Here is a 16,009-nt window from a genome sequence, read left to right as displayed (position 1 = left end):
TCCCCCCGGTGACTGGCGCATGCAGCGCTGTAGCCCCACTGGTTCATGGCATGCCCAGGAACTGCATCGTTCTGCCATTTTTTGTTTGAAAACAGTGTTATACTACTCAGCACTAACACCGAGCATTTAGAGTCTAGATAGCCAGGAGCCCCTTTGAATAACTTGGTTGTACCATTGCTGTGTAAAAAACTGAATTACTGACTCTGTCCACTGGACTGTGACATAGAGCACTATAGGCAGCCTAAGGATTTGAGACACCTGTCTGTGTATGGCTATGTAGACTTCTTGAAGAGAAGCGAAAGGAACTGGGTGATGCGGCCTCCAAGCTGCGCAATGGACTGCTGAAGCTGGACGAAACACGCACAAAGGTGGAGAGCATGAGCGTGGAGCTGGAGGAAAAGACCAAACAGGTTTGTCAATTGTGGTCTCTCTCTCTCATCGTGGTGGTCCGTGACCGGGTATAGTCATATTCGGATGTCTTTTTTTGCCCCAGCTATTTCCTTTGGTCATGTTCACAAGTGCATGTGTCATACATACCGGTGGAGATTAGTGCTCGTATGCTGGGGCTGTGTTCAAATTGAGTCACTTCCAGCTATGTAGTGACCATTGAGGCCACAGCGACTAGGCACACGACACACGACACAGCTGCCAGCCTGTACACATGGCATGCTATGGTGAACACGATTGTTTTCATCTATACCTGGGCAGACGTGTTAGCAAGTAGGGTACTTCACTGTCGGAAGAGTGCTATATGTCCTGACTGCTAAGACCGAGTGATTTTGCCCGATGATCACGCATACTGATGATCACACATGAACATCAAACTCGGAGCTGCAACATAATTTCCCGTCTCAATACTGTGTGTATGTACATATAACTACTGGAGATGGAGTAATTACAAACATCACATACATTGAATGAAAGTGGTCACCCGGCCTCGAAGAGTAAGTGCTTCCAGTCCTGTATTCGTGTTGCTAGTGCTGTGTGTTGTGCGCCTGTATCACTGTGCTAAAGGTGGCTCAATTCCAGAAGGAATGCGAGGAGTACCTGATCGTTCTGGTGCAGCAAAAGCGTGAAGCCGATGATCAAAAGAAGGTTAGGTCTTAGCATGGTATGATCAGCGCTCCACACTCATCCAGCAATATCCTTGCATGATAATACCACTCGCACTGCGTGCCTACATGTATCTGCAGCAGAGTGTGAGTGTTCCATTCAAGCATGTCTGTGTTATTATGCACCCTACTTCACGCTTTCTCGTTGCCCTCCCCCCCCCCCCCTTCCCGCTCTCCCTTCTGTTCGCATTCCTGCATCCTGTTCAGATGCCCTCAAGTGTCTTCCCGGTTGTGTTCTGTTTCTTCAGATGGTTGCTGCTCGTGGTGAAAAGATTGCTGAGGAAGAGAAACGCTGCAAGGCAATTGCTGAAGCTGCTCAGAAAGACCTTGCTGAAGCCATCCCAGCTCTTGAAGCCGCTACAGAGGCGAGTACAGTACCTGGACTTGAAAGCTGTGTCTTTTCCTGGGCATGTTAGAATATCGGTAATCATTCAAGTTTGACATCTTGCTGACTCATCAGAAACTAGAAAGCACAGAGCCCCATGCAATCCATACTTGCTTCTGTTATTTATCACCCTGATGTTGCTATTGCCGTTTGGAGGAGCATAGTAATACAATGCAGTACTGATTTCGTAGGCCTCAGGATGGCTCACGAATGCATAGGTGTATTCAGCAGGCTGCTATGCTCCCTGCTTCTTCTGCAGGCACTGAAGTCCCTGAATAAGACTGACATGACGGAAGTGAGATCGTACACTATGCCACCTCCGCTGGTGGAACGTGTCATGGACGCCGTCATGATTCTGAAGGGCGAAAAGACAGGATGGCCTGACGCCAAGCGTGCTATTGGTAAGTGATAGATATGTACAGTTGTCAGGGCTCTAGCCAAAGTAGGGTGTGTGTGTGGGGAGGGGGGGGGGGGGGGGGCAACGCCCCGTTACTCTAATTGAGCGCCCTCCTGTGAAAAATGGTGAAATCGGGGCACGTTGCATTTTGGGTGGCAAGTCAACTTTGGAAAATGGAAAAATGGATTAGGGGTAACTGTTTCCCCTCATTCAAAAACTGATATAATTATACACAATTCATAGCATAAGCGTGAAACTTGAGTCACACAATAAAACCTCGTTATTCCTTATTTATATGCATAATATTATGGTTTTATTTGCCAATACAGGTGAAGGTAACTTCATCAACTCACTGATTAATTTCAACAAGGAAAACATCTCGGACAAGATACTCAAGAAGATCGGCAGTATCTGCTCGGACAAGGACTTTCAACCGGACAACATTGGCCGTGTGTCATTCGCTGCCAAGTCCCTGTGCATGTGGGTGAGAGCTATGGAAGTCTATGGACGTATCTACAGAGTTGTGGAGCCCAAGAAGAAAGTAAGACGAACCATTAGGCCGTAGTGCACTTTATTGCAGCATTGACTGGTTCTATACGCTCTGTCCTGTGATGCCTGCTGTTCTTTGCATGGTACAAGCTGACTTAGTATCTTTCCTGATGCGGTGAACTTGTACTCGCCTGTATCCGTTTTCATTGTGTGTAATACATGCATTCCCAATACTACTCACAAATTTGAATGTTGCGGCATTATTCATATACAGTAAAACCTGTAACTAAAGACCACCGTGACTAGCGACCAGCCTGGTACTACGGACCACTTCACCAGGCACGGACGGTCTCACATTCAAAATGCACTGTGACTAGCGACTACCTGCTGAACGCGACCAGCGACCGCCTTTTCTTGTCCCAATGTCGAATTTTGACCCGTAACTAGCGACCGCGATGTAGCAAATCAAACATTGCTCGAAGCTCCTTCTCGAAATTTTGATGATTTTCCATGGTCGTTTCGATACTACAGCTGGACAAATGAACGCAGTCTCATTTTTACTGTGGAATCAGTGTGGACTGCACTACACCTGTCATAATTTCAAGTGCTGTCAAGAACAAACATGATAGAAAACGTCTTGGAGAGCGCATCCAAAGCGCTCTTTGATCGATATTACTACTCGAAGGAGAAACTAAGACTAAGCGGCTCTCTGTGGAAGCGCAATCACACAGCTCAGTCACCAGGTCACACTGACACAGTGACAGTCTGTGCTGGTTTAGCTAGCATGCTACGGTACATGTACTCACCTGTACGGAACACAGGCCAGGAAACGATGGCGGATACTAGTCCACAGTGAAGGTGCGAAAACTCGCAACATTGCCGCATCACGTAGATCGAGTACTGGTACACACCAGTACAGTTTACGCTACACTACATCCAAGACTGAGTTTCCACTGTAGATCTACACACTGATACCAGTTGCCAGTGTAGTCGCACACAGATGAGGATGGAGTCGATAGTGACTAGTCCAGTGCCTGGCCAGGCCAGCGCTGCTCTGGAAACCCAGTGAGTCGACATACGGGTCAAAAGGTCGTATCGCTTCCGGTGTATAAAAAACTTGATTTTCTCTCTCTCCAAGTGTTAACGTTGTATGATCTGAAAGAAGAATGTCAGTGCGCAAGTGGTGGGGGATTGTATTATCTGCATTTTGACATACATATCATATAATGGGATCCATATATGGCCGCGCGGTGCAAACCTCTAACTAAAGACCACCTGCCACTAAAGACCACTTTTCCGGGCACCAAGGGGTGGTCGTTAGTTACAGGTTTTACTGTAGTTATTTCTTGCATGTCCTTGCTTTTAGCGCTTGGCTGATGCCACTGTCAAGCTAGAGGCTGCACAAGCATCTCTGAAGGACGCACAGCAGAAACTGAAGGAGGTAAGGTGGATGGCATGCTTCTCTTGATGGTTTTGACTTGTACCATGCATGCATCAACGTGTTATATGTTGTGAGTCAGTGAATTGCTGCTGTCTTGCTGACACAAGAAGGGCTCATGCAATCAACTTCGTCACAGTGTTCACAGCAACCGACCATGGAGGAACAAGCATTGTCAAAAATGAAAACTGGCATAAGCAAGCACACCCTCATACTCAGAAATCAGAGATGGTTGCATTTTATTGCAACAAACACTCCTCATAACTGTCATTTTCAATCTTACAAATTCCCCATGACCAGGTGGAAGACAGAGTGGAGGACCTGAAACGGCAGTATGATGAAAAGCTAAAGATGAAAGAAGAACTGAAGGCTAATGCGGAGATGCTGGCACTGAAATTGGACCGCGCTGGAAAGCTAGTGTCTGGTTTGGCAGGAGAAAGAGTGCGCTGGGAGGCAAACGTGCTGGTAAGCTATTCTAGTCTTCTAACTCAATGGTATTGCACAAGCTCAGGGAAGCCTCACTCAATGGCATTGTGCAACATCCGGGAAGCCTGTATCGTGTATGCTGTACATAGTGAGAGAATTGAAGTAAAAAAAACCTCCCGAAACTGATTGAGACTGATCATTCCAGGGTGGAGTGTTTGCAGACCTCCAGTAATATTGTATATCCATGGATGTTTCAGATGTGTGGGTGTGTGCGTGCGTGCGTGAACGCGCACGTGTGTGTGTGTGTGTGTGTGTGTGTGTGTGTGTGTGTGTGTGTGTGTGTGTGTGTGTGTGTGTGTGTGTGTGTTCATCAGCCTTGCAAGCTGTTAAATGGTGAAATCCCAGCACCAGTTGCTATGTCTAACATAGCTGTTCGCTATCATCGCTTCCGTGATGGGCATGTCTGAGGTCTGAGGTCTGAGGTGTGTGTGTGTGTGTGTGTGTGTGTGTGTGTGTGTGTGTGCATATGTGTGTGCGCGTGTGTGTGCATGTGAAGTTGTGCATAACAATGTTCGTGTACATTTTGTGCACTGCAATTGGTGGACACATACGTGCTCTTCATGTCTTGTTGTTTTAACTGCGTAGCTGCTGGAGGAAGCAATCAGCTATTTAGTTGGAGATTGCCTCATGGCTGCTGCATTTATGTCTTATGCTGGCCCATTCCTCTCCAACTACCGGGATGACTTGGTGGAGAACATTTGGCTGAAAAAGGTACAATGCCGAATATATGCTGCGGTGTAGTTTAGAAGGCCTAGGTTTTAGATCTCACGTGTTATGGAACTAGATGTCTCTGGTAAAGCAAGTTAGGATGTGACTGTGAGGTATTGTTGTCCCATCTTTTAGATCATGCAGACCTCTGACGATAAACACATAGGTCTCCAGGACATGAATGCATGTCCAGTGTATGCCTGTACTTCTGCCACGTCAACATGTGTGTTGTGTGTAGCAATGCTGAGTGATGCGTCACACGCTGCTTGTAGTCTGATAAAAACAATCTTGCTGTGCACCTGGCACATTTCTGCTATTGCTCTGTAGGTCCGTGAGCTCAGAGTACCCTGCAATCCAGACTTCTCCTTTTCTGGCTTCCTTGGCAAAGCAACGACTGTACGACAGTGGAATATTCAGGTATGTGGATTTGTGGTATTTGTAGACTTAGATTCTCAAAAGCGGCAAACACCGTATATAAACTCTGGTACATACTGGATGCAAACCTATCAACAAGAACACCGGCAAGAAAGACGAATAACCAACCTAATTATCATCCTTTAACAGTTCAACCTACTGTGCGCGAATAGCTACTCAAAGTACAAGTATGAATTTGGGGTAATGAGCAGGCTTGTCGACATGCTCTTCTGGTTTTCTCAAAGGTAATTCAACATTGATATGATATTGTGCTCAGAAAAATGTTCATATTACTGTGTTGCCATCATTCATCACAAGAATGCCATCATTGCGGCGAAAATAAGCCAGGAACTCCATGTCCACGGCGATTGCTTACTAGTAGTCGAAAACTCTGTCTCCAGGTTGTATTCAGTGCTTTCCTGAACCTTCTTGTGCTGCCGTGCATGTGTCCACCCATGGCTGTGTGTCTGGATTGTGCTGTTTCTGGTGTAGGGTCTGCCATCGGATTCATTCTCCACCGAAAACGGTGTGGTCGTAACCCGTGGTCGAAGGTAAGGTTGACAGTGACTTCCAGTCACTAGACTGTTATCAAGGTTGTTCTGTAGATGTGAATTGCACAACGTGTATGGCAGCAAACTAGCCCATGAGCTGTCCCACAGGCTTCCTCCAATGACAAAAAGCAGCTCTTACACCTCAGGTGATGCGCTGTGATGTATTGTGCGATGTAGTGCTACGGGTATAAAACTGGACACGTCCCGTGCTGTTTTCTGATCCCATGATTGTGTCCTTACATGTACCGTCAAACCTGTGTTCAGCAACCAGGCCAGGGTGCATGAAAACTCAGCCTTTATAGGCTGGTTGTCTTTCAACACAGGTGAAATGTATGTAGTCAGGTATGGTCGGGGCCTGGAACGGCCAGTCTCTAAACACAGCTGGTATTTCACCGCAGTAGGTTTCACTGTCGATGATGATGCTGCTATTTCTGCTGCCGGCCTCTGCTCTGCTATGTGTATGTCTGTGTATGCCTGTGTATGCCTGGCTGTCAGATGGCCATTGATGGTTGACCCACAAGGTCAGGCTATCAAGTGGATCAAGCACATGGAGAAGGCCAGGGTAAGCGGCAGCCTGAGCATGTACATGTACCAGTACATATACCATCCCAGTATGATTCAGCATACTGGCGCGCACCTATATGGTATTGTGTGTAGCTTTATGGGGGGGGGGGCAATGGCCACGCACAAATAATTACTGATCACTCAAACAATTTGCTTGGAGGTATTCCGGTTCTTGGAACAACATTGTCCTATTTACTTGAGATTAGTTGAGTCAACTTGATTTCAATGTCACTAAAAACAACAGGTGAGACAAGTGAGAGCGAAAGGAAAAAGATAGCCGAAGATGAGCCACTGGCTCACTGCGCATGCTCTGGCACGAGGGCTGCAAAACTGTGCCCGCATTGCATGCATCAAGATGTCAGCATGACGTAAAGAGGGCGTACACATGAACAAATAGTGACTATTATTTATTACCGGCCTGCAGACTTTCGATCATATGATCGAACGTCTGTAGGCCAGTAATATCTTCATAACTCCATCATTTCTTGTGCGAATTCAACAATCGTTTCAATCATTTCTTGTGCGAATTCAACAATCGAAAGGTCTATTTGGTAGCGGAAACTCCAAGCTATCCAATCCAACAATCGCCGAAGAGTTACGATGTCGGACGCCAGAGATATCGCGCGCCGTATTCTCATCTCGGCAAATTCAAATTTTTGATCGATCACTTCGCCATTTTTGGGGGAAATCCCTTTTCGTGTGCTCTTTGAGCGACTAAGCACATGATAATGACGTAGTCGGCTGAAGTTTGAATCGTCTCAAACAAATTTGAGCGTTCTGCGATGAAGGAGAGTGGAATGGCGTTGATGTGACGAATTTGCTTGCATATCAGGCTTGGAGACATCTTTGCTGTGTTACCGCGCCTGATTTGTGGCGACTGGATAATGGAGCTTGGTACCCTGGCGTTGCTCTCGCCAAGAGCTTTCCAACAAGCCCTAGATTGTGAAAATCAAGTGAAGGAGACCAAAGTTATGACCTGGTGAAGTTGGAAATTGTGCTGAAATTCGTAATTCTGGTGCATGCTGTGCAAGTAATCCGGTAATAAAGGGTTAATAACGAGTGTAACACGGATTCGTTGTATTCATATTATTCACAACCACTATCGAGCGTGTTTCCTTATGGCTTTGTGTCATACTCGTCAATCGCAATACACGTACCCCGGTGCCTCTATCTTCGAAAATGTCTTAGACACTTACTGGGGAAGGTTGGGGGGGGGGGGGTGGAGGGAAAAAGGAGGGATTCCATTGAGAGAGGGATTCCATCGAGAGAGGGCTCTTATTGTTCATGCATGGTATGCGTATTCTCTACCGCTAGTCTTCTACTTCTTATGATTTTGTGTGTTTTGCTATAGGAGTGTTGAATTATTATCCAAGTGATGATTACTGACCGTTATTGTTGGAATAGAAATTATCTTCATCTGTAATTTACTCATGAAACTGGGTGACACTGTGTACATTTGGTTGCCTTTCACTTTTCTATCATCCTTGTAGGACCTGAGGGTAATCGATTTGCAGCAGGCGGATTTCCTGCGAACACTGGAGAATGCAGTCCAGTTTGGTACCCCAGTTCTGCTGCAGAATGTACAGGAGGAGCTGGATCCTTCTCTCGGACCTGTCCTCAACAAATCTATCATCAAGCAAGGTGCGTGTGTGTGTGCCTACGTGGATAAAGGTCATGGTCATGATAGTAGCATGCATGTTCTTCATTCACCTCAGTGCTAGTGCTATCTGCGCACAGCCCAGCGAGTTCAAGCATGGAAGATCAAATGCTAGAACATAATCATGCAGTCGAGGATACATGCACTGTGTCCATATGAGTGACGCCTCTTACACAGGCAAGAATACCCAAACAAATCAATGCAGCATGCCTGTTTGGCCATGCAATGCAGCACTGATGCCTGCCTAGCCGTGATACATGTACTTTCAGACAGTAGCTGTATGACAATACTGGCATGGTAGCATAATGGAGTTCTTAGCCAGAGCCAGGGTTTACTCTGTGCCTGATGGTGCCTGGTTTCTATTTGTTACACCGTGCTACACTGCACTACTGCAGGTGGTAGGTACATGATACGGCTGGGTGACAAGGAGGTCGAATACAACCCGGACTTCAAGTTCTACGTTACCACCAAGCTCAGCAATCCGCACTACACACCCGAAATTGCCACCAAGACCACCATCGTCAACTTTGCAGTCAAGGAGCAAGGTGAGATGACCCGTCTTGCTTCTTGTTTGGCATGTCTGCATACGTTGTATGTTCATGTGCACGTGTCAGCCAGGGTGTGGGTAAAAAAGCATGCCAAATTCAGAGGAAATGAAGTGCATGTATTTTGTGGGTTTTGCCGGATGTAGAGGTCTCATCATGATCCCTGAATGGACAGTGCTTGGGATGTTTTCAAGATTGGTTTCACATTGAATGTTTCAGTCTTTCCCGATTGTCCATTTCCATCTGCTGGTAACTCTGTTCCACTGCTGTTCAGGTTTGGAGGCACAGCTCCTTGGTATTGTGGTTCGTAAAGAGAAACCCGAGCTGGAGATGCAGAAAGACACACTCGTCGTCAGCATTGCTGAAGGAAAGCGAAAGCTGGAGGAACTCGAGGACAAGATTCTGAGGTACGGTACATTAGCTGTATAGCTCTCTCATGCGTAGTGCATAGTGCCAGTTGTCTGCAGCTCTTTCTAGTTTCTGTCTCAGTATGTAAAATAGTATGTAAAATAACGGAACTGGTTCGGATGTGCAGCGCTATGGGAATGGGTGTGTCCACCCGAATTCCTTTCATAGCAGTATGTAATACTGGTATATCTGTCAAACTACTGCTGATTCGTCTTTTTCACTTCTCCTTTATGATTCAGCTGCGTGGAGTCCATAGGCTAGAGAGAGTCAGTGCGCTGGAAAGTCAGTTTGCTGGAGAAAAAGGGGCCAGCACGGGAAGGGGCCAGCACGGGAAGGGGCCAGCACGGGAAGGGGCCAGCACGGGAAGGGGCCAGCACGGGAAGGGGCCAGCACGGGAAGGGGCCAGCACGGGAAGGGGCCAGCACGGGAAGGGGCCAGCACGGGAAGGGGCCAGCACGGGAAGGGGCCAGCACGGGAAGGGGCCAGCACGGGAAGCCGGGGCCAGCACGGGAAGGGGCCAGCACGGGAAGGGGCCAGCACGGGAAGGGTTAACCATACAATGTACTAGTAGATCCTTGTTCTATTGTATTCATGTGTTGTGTGGTGTTGAATTTGTTTGTTGCTTGTTTATTTGTTTGTTTTTCTAAGTTGTGTGACCACCATGTGCTGTTGTCAATACCAGGCTTCTCAGCACAGCCCAGGGTTCTCTACTCGATGACGAAGATCTCGTGAAAACACTCCAATCGTCAAAGATAACCTCTGAGGAGGTAACCAAGCAGCTAGAAGTGAGCGAAGTCACGGAGAAGGAGATTGACGCCGCACGTGAAGTAAGTGTGCTAACAGTCACACACTGAAACTGTGAGCACGGGTGGTGGGTATGGGTCACACGGGGCTCTCTAGAAACTAAAGGAATCTGCTTCTTTCAGTGCAGAATTGTTCAAGCAAGCTGTCAAGGCCGTCCATATATGTTATACCTGGAGGAATGATAAAAGAGTTCAGACTGTTCTTGTGCGTGCATGCGTGTGTGTGTGTGTGCGTGTACCCGTATCTAAATCGTTTTTCATTGCATTCCTTGCTCACTGCCTGAAACGAATCGTTCGGTTGCTGTACTCGTGTCTCCTTTTGAGGCCCTTGCAGTTTCTTGACAAGCCTAATGTGAACAAGCCCTTAGTGACATTACATTACACTGATATGCATGGTGTGCTGAGTGTATTTTTAATGTCATGTGCATGATGGCACTATCCTCTCACTCTGCATGTTTTTCATCTTAATTTCCATCCCGCAGCAATACCGGCCGTGCGCAAAGCGCGCTTCAATTCTCTTCTTCGTCTTGAACGATATGGGAAGGATCGATCCCATGTACCAGTTCTCACTGGATGCCTACATAGAATTGTTCAACATGTCCATTGACAAGAGTCCCAACTACGCACACTTCAAATTGGCCAATCGGATCAAGGAGTTGAATAACTACCACACGTATGCTGTATACAGGTGAGGGAAACTGGTGAGAGTTATACTGCAAGTAGCTCAGATATGTTAAGGTACTGGTTGGGCAACCATACATGCTGCATATAAGTACGGGTGTGTGTAGGTGGTGTGCATGCACTTGTATGTATGCAAACCATCCTGACAAGACCAATGTCAGTGTTCTATACGTGCTTGGGCTGGGACAGTAGAGTCATGCTATTCTTCACTGCCCCGGAGTTAGATCAGTTCTACTCACAAATGATTGCTAACAGGATCATGATCTGGGTTTGGGAAATCATGTACAGTGCGTCAATCTCCTGCTCCTACTGCTGGACACAATATTTTTTATTCAAGCTCCTACTACTGCTACTGTTGCTGTTGATGATGATACTGCTGCTGCTGCTGCTGCTAATGATAATGATGCTGATGATGGTGCTGTTGCTACTTTTGTTGCCCAGGTACACATGCCGTGGCCTGTTCGAGAGGCACAAGCTGCTTTTCAGCTTCCACATGTGTGCCAAGATCATGGAGGCAGCTGAGGAGCTCAACATGGATGACTACCATTTCTTCTTACGTGGGGGTGTGGTAAGTCGCGTCCATCTTTTAATTAGAGGGTGCCACCTCGCAACCGACACAGTGTCAAATGGCTTGCTTGGTGTGGGTTGCAAGTCCTGCTGCTGTAACAACCATCATGAACTCTGGTTGAGTGTTAACGCTGTTGTTTTCTACTGTCATTTACAAACGAGTTAATTACACTTGGTGCTTGCATGGTGGTATCAGACATATGTGGTTCTTCAACTATTCCCTTCATACATGTAGCTACATAATTATGTACATGTATGTAGTTTGACCATCAGCGAGGGTGGACACTCTAGGAGAGACGAGTGCCGATATCTGGGGCGACGTCATGTGATGTAAAGAAATTTATCCTTGCTGCCAGCGGGAAAGTAGAAACTGCAAGTACATGTAATTAATCATACATTCATGCTTGAATGTCCATGTGTGTTGCGTATGTGTCCGTATGTGCGTGTGCGTGTGATTCTGCATATGTATGATATGGCAGGTGATAGACCGCGAGACACAAGTTGATAATCCAACCAAATGGTTACCGGAGTCAGCCTGGGACAACATAACTGAACTGGACAAGTATGTTGTTACTGCTCAGTGATACCGTTACTCTGTGTGGGTGGTGTATATGCCTGCTTGCGTCAGTGCCAGGAAAGGGTAGAAGAAACCACACGCGCGCAGCCACAAAACGTGGAAATGAATGAAAGAGCTGCAAAAGGCAGGGAAGCAACATGATGGGGCGTAGGAAGCAATTTTTGGTTGGTCCGGCGGACCTGAGAATCAAATACGTTATAACAGATGATGACGTCATACACTGATAATGATGTCATGACTTATTCAATGATGTTTATGCAGTTGAATTGCATTTCTCTTATGTGTGTAGCGTCACACCATGGGCTGGTAGTTTAAACATCTGTCATGAGGAGGCAACACTTCGAGCTGGGTTTAGTGTGTACATCGAATACTAAAATTGTAGGTTATGCTTGAGGGCAGTGCTTAAGACTGACAAGATGTGAAGTTTGTATAGTGATAATAATTCGTAAGTATTTGCTGTGTATAACTGAGAAGTACACAAACATGTTCGTGATTTAAATTTTCCCAAAATACGAAAGACGGTGCTCACTACCACGCACAAACTCATTAGCAGTGCTGCGGAGACAAAGGCGATCTAGGAGATCCTTGTGGATTGACAAGAACATGAGGTGATTAAGCCTTCCTTGGAGCATGGTGCTTCGAAGGTACGATTTGATTCTCCTCATAGCAGAGAAAGACCTCTCGCTAACTGCGTTTGTTGCCGGCATAACGAGCAGGAGACGGGCAACTGTGCACACCTCACTATAGAGCTCACGATGCTCCGGAGACATCTCACGCAGGTAAGATAGGCACTGTCGGAGTGTTACTCTGCCATCGCTGGTAGCCTGCTGGAAATGAGTGGCAAAGGTCTGCAATTGTCCCTTCAGAAGGTGCTCATCTATGTCATCTTTGTAAAAGGAACTGACGCCTGCAAGCTGCTTGGAATAGTCACTGCCTGAATGGCTGCATGAACTAGAACCTCTTCCAAGCTCCGGTACACTTTGTACCCAGGCTGGTCGAATCGGTCTCTAATACAAGCAGCCGCTAAATCAAGTGCCTCGAAGTACATTGGCCTGAATTGGTCCTCTGGGTTTTCATGATGGTGGCCCACTCCGGTGCCAATCTCAAACCGTGCAGGAGCTTTCCTTTTTCGCGGGAGAGCAGGTTCATCAGTGCCAGTGGACTTGCGGTCCACCTCAACCCGGCCAAAGAACAGCTGAAATGCCTCATCATAGCGCATGGTCTCCAGAGTCTTCACAGTCAAAGCAGCTGATGCCTGTCCGTCTGCTGCAGACAGCGTCTGCTTCTGCAGAGTTCGGCTCAAGTTGTCGGTCAGCCGAAGGATTGCCAGGCAAAGGTGCAGGCCGAAGAGCAGGGTGTACCTGGCCAGCTGAGACTTCACACCAATGATTCTTCCTTTGACGTCAGGATCAAGCTTGCCCCCGTCAAGGCACTCCTCCCACAGCACATTCAGCTCATTGTAGTTCAGCAGAATGCTTTCAATGGCATCGGCACGGACTGTCCACCGTGTAGGGCAGAACGCACGTATACCAGTGTTAGGTGACTCATTATCTCCACTCTCGGCCACTTTGACCCGCTCCAGCGCAGCACTGCGCTTTGGAGAAAACCGAATCAGCTTGCTGATCTCGAAGCCAACATCCATGGCATCACGGCAGATCTTTGACCTTTTCAGGGTGTCCCCAACAGCAAGGTTGAGTGCATGGCCGTAACAATGGGTCAGCACAGCACGGTTCTCCACTGATTGCAGTTGAGCAGCTACACCATTCCGACTGCCAGTCATATTAGATGCTCCGTCGTAGCACTGGCCTCTGCAGCCAGACAATGACAAGCTCATGCGGAGCAGGACCTCCTTGATTGTGGACACCAGCATATCCGATCCAATACTTGGCACTTCATAGAGGCCAATGAAGTCCTCGTGATCGACCAGGGCGTCGTCAACCCACCGAATGCACAAAACAAACTGCTCCTTGTTGCTGGAGTCCGTGCATTCATCAGCCATAACGCAGAAGAAGCGATTGTTTTGAATGCAGGAGCTCACTTGCCGGAGGAGTTGCAGGCACATGATCTTCAGACACTCGTTCTGGATGACAGGCGACACATAGTTGTTCGTCTTTTTGTCCAACCATTCAAGGATTCCAGGGCAGTCAGATGACCGTTAACGCAAGAGCTGCAAGAAGTTGCTGTCCGAATCGTCACCATGGCCTCTCAATGCCAACCCCTGTCGAGCCAGAAAGCGAACATTCTCCAGAATCCTAAGAAACATTCCGTGGTTTTCCACCTTCTGCTGCTGGTGCTGAGTGCTGAGCATTTCACAGACGTCTTTCACCTGGGTAGGGAGCACTTCAGTTGCACTAACAGCCTCCTGGTGACTTTTGCTCGTTTGATGTTTCTTGAACGATGCCGTTGCGTCCTTCCAATACGTGAATCCCTTGCTAATGGAAGCAAGGTCACGCTTGGTACTGGCAAGGAATTTCTTCTCCACGTCTGCCGTCAAACAAACATGACAAATCGCAACGTCTTTCTCCACATCGTAGTGGAGCCACGCGAACTTTTCACACCAATCCATCCTGAAGGATCGCTCCTCTTTCTTAGCTCCAAACGTTCGCTTGGGGAAGTGGAAGTCCTTGGGAGGGTTAAATTTAGCAGGCAAAGAGTCAGACATGGTCAGCTACGCGGAGATCGATTCCCTTCCAGAGCACAAGCAAAGGTAAGTAACACTCACAGGGACACTGCAAAATTGAAATATAAAATTCAGCCGTCTTGTGCAGTCAATATACACACTATTAGGCGCCACACACTGCACTAGAGCTGTCACACGGGGTCAACAAACCAATACCTTATATCTTCCGCACTGTCACTCACGCTTTGGTTTGCACTCTCTATCCTATCTTGGCGCGAATCGGTGGAACGCCCTACCTCCGCTCTGCCGCACTGTCAACTCGTTTGCTGACTATTGTAATAAATTACTCCAGCACCGATTGTGGATTCTGGCAGAGTTTTTTTTTTTTGCCAAATTATTGGTCCGGCGACCGCCGGGCCTGCCGGACCGGTTCCTACGCCCATCATTGGTAAATATGGGGGACTGGGTGGCAGGGGAGTGCCTGAAAACAATGACTCCCTAAATTCCTAGCTACGACCGCTCAGCCAGGCTACAGGAAAAACACACATTTTGGCCCCCAGCCCATGTATTGCATTTCTCCCTGCCCCGCTGCCAGTCGGACCTCACGAACAGAGCATTCAAAAAAAACAGTATGGAATAAACTGCAGAGCCATACGCACCAGCATGCAATACCAAGAAGAACGGCGGAAGACATACATCCAGCCTAGGTGGGTGGATGGGCAACTTCCACTACCACGAGAGAAACAAAGACCTGGTGGCTGCCGGGTTCTACGGAGTTCCACGGCGGATTCCCGGGGTGAATCATGGTTCAGGGCAACACATTCTGCGATGGCATGTTTGGTGGGCATGTGCGTATTGAACTGTCACTAATACTGGTGATGTGCTGCTGTGTGTCAATGTGCTACTTTGTGTCAATGTGCTACTTTGTGTCAATGTGATGCTAGACTGCCCAACTTCCATGGCATGATCAACTCATTTGAAATGGAGCAGCGTGAATGGAATGCTTGGTATACAAGTGCTGAGCCCGAGAAAACCACACTTCCAGGTGAGAATGTGGGATTCTGCTGATGATGTTGCACAGCTCTTGCTGGTCAAATTAGCTCATTTACTGGGTCACTTTGTTCTCTCAAATTAGCCATGTACCTGCATTGTTCTTTTCTAAATCTGGTCATGCCAAATGTTTAATGTACTCCACAATGCCGTTGCCCTGTACCCATACTGACGGAGGTTGTGACGGAGGTTGTGAATTGCCAGAATTGCTAGTGTTGCCTATCCCTGCCATGGTGGCTTGGATGACATGATATTGGATGCTTGCAAGTCAGACATAGCACACCACTATTGGAAGTACAGTCAACTTCGTGAATAACCACCTCGGGTATAGCAACAACTCGTGAATAACCACCTCGGGTATAGCAACAACTCGTGAATAACCACCTCGGGTATAGCAACAACTCGTGAATAATAACAGAATATTCAGACCTACTGACCACTCAACTGCATACTTACAATGCCACGAATACTGAAAACTCGCGAATAACGACACTTTTCTCATGCACGATCGAGGTTGATTATTCGCAAAGTTGACTGTATGTTACTTGCCTTGATTG

At 47.4% G+C, this 16,009-nt stretch overlaps 1 protein-coding gene across 2 annotated transcripts in view; it reads left to right on the top strand.

The window, feature by feature from the left end:
- LOC135805702 (dynein axonemal heavy chain 2-like) overlaps positions 1 to 16,009 on the top strand; it is a 78,054-nt gene that overhangs the window by 48,687 nt on the left and 13,358 nt on the right. For both annotated transcript variants that reach the window (XM_065319788.1, XM_065319789.1), the window contains 19 exons: positions 281 to 410; positions 1,015 to 1,095; positions 1,361 to 1,477; positions 1,757 to 1,898; positions 2,224 to 2,435; positions 3,750 to 3,824; positions 4,122 to 4,286; positions 4,893 to 5,018; positions 5,343 to 5,432; positions 5,922 to 5,980; positions 6,476 to 6,542; positions 8,035 to 8,185; positions 8,597 to 8,746; positions 9,021 to 9,153; positions 9,837 to 9,981; positions 10,440 to 10,645; positions 11,080 to 11,206; positions 11,685 to 11,767; positions 15,347 to 15,447. In XM_065319788.1, coding sequence (XP_065175860.1) covers positions 281 to 410; positions 1,015 to 1,095; positions 1,361 to 1,477; positions 1,757 to 1,898; positions 2,224 to 2,435; positions 3,750 to 3,824; positions 4,122 to 4,286; positions 4,893 to 5,018; positions 5,343 to 5,432; positions 5,922 to 5,980; positions 6,476 to 6,542; positions 8,035 to 8,185; positions 8,597 to 8,746; positions 9,021 to 9,153; positions 9,837 to 9,981; positions 10,440 to 10,645; positions 11,080 to 11,206; positions 11,685 to 11,767; positions 15,347 to 15,447 — 2,360 coding nt within the window. The remainder of the gene's footprint in view (positions 1 to 280; positions 411 to 1,014; positions 1,096 to 1,360; positions 1,478 to 1,756; positions 1,899 to 2,223; positions 2,436 to 3,749; positions 3,825 to 4,121; positions 4,287 to 4,892; positions 5,019 to 5,342; positions 5,433 to 5,921; positions 5,981 to 6,475; positions 6,543 to 8,034; positions 8,186 to 8,596; positions 8,747 to 9,020; positions 9,154 to 9,836; positions 9,982 to 10,439; positions 10,646 to 11,079; positions 11,207 to 11,684; positions 11,768 to 15,346; positions 15,448 to 16,009) is intronic.

The sequence above is a fragment of the Sycon ciliatum genome, chromosome 1 (genome assembly GCF_964019385.1).
Source record: "Sycon ciliatum chromosome 1, ocSycCili1.1, whole genome shotgun sequence".
Classification (NCBI taxonomy): domain Eukaryota; kingdom Metazoa; phylum Porifera; class Calcarea; order Leucosolenida; family Sycettidae; genus Sycon; species Sycon ciliatum.
Note: the sequence above shows the minus strand (reverse complement) of the source record. Positions and strands in the feature narration are given on the sequence as shown.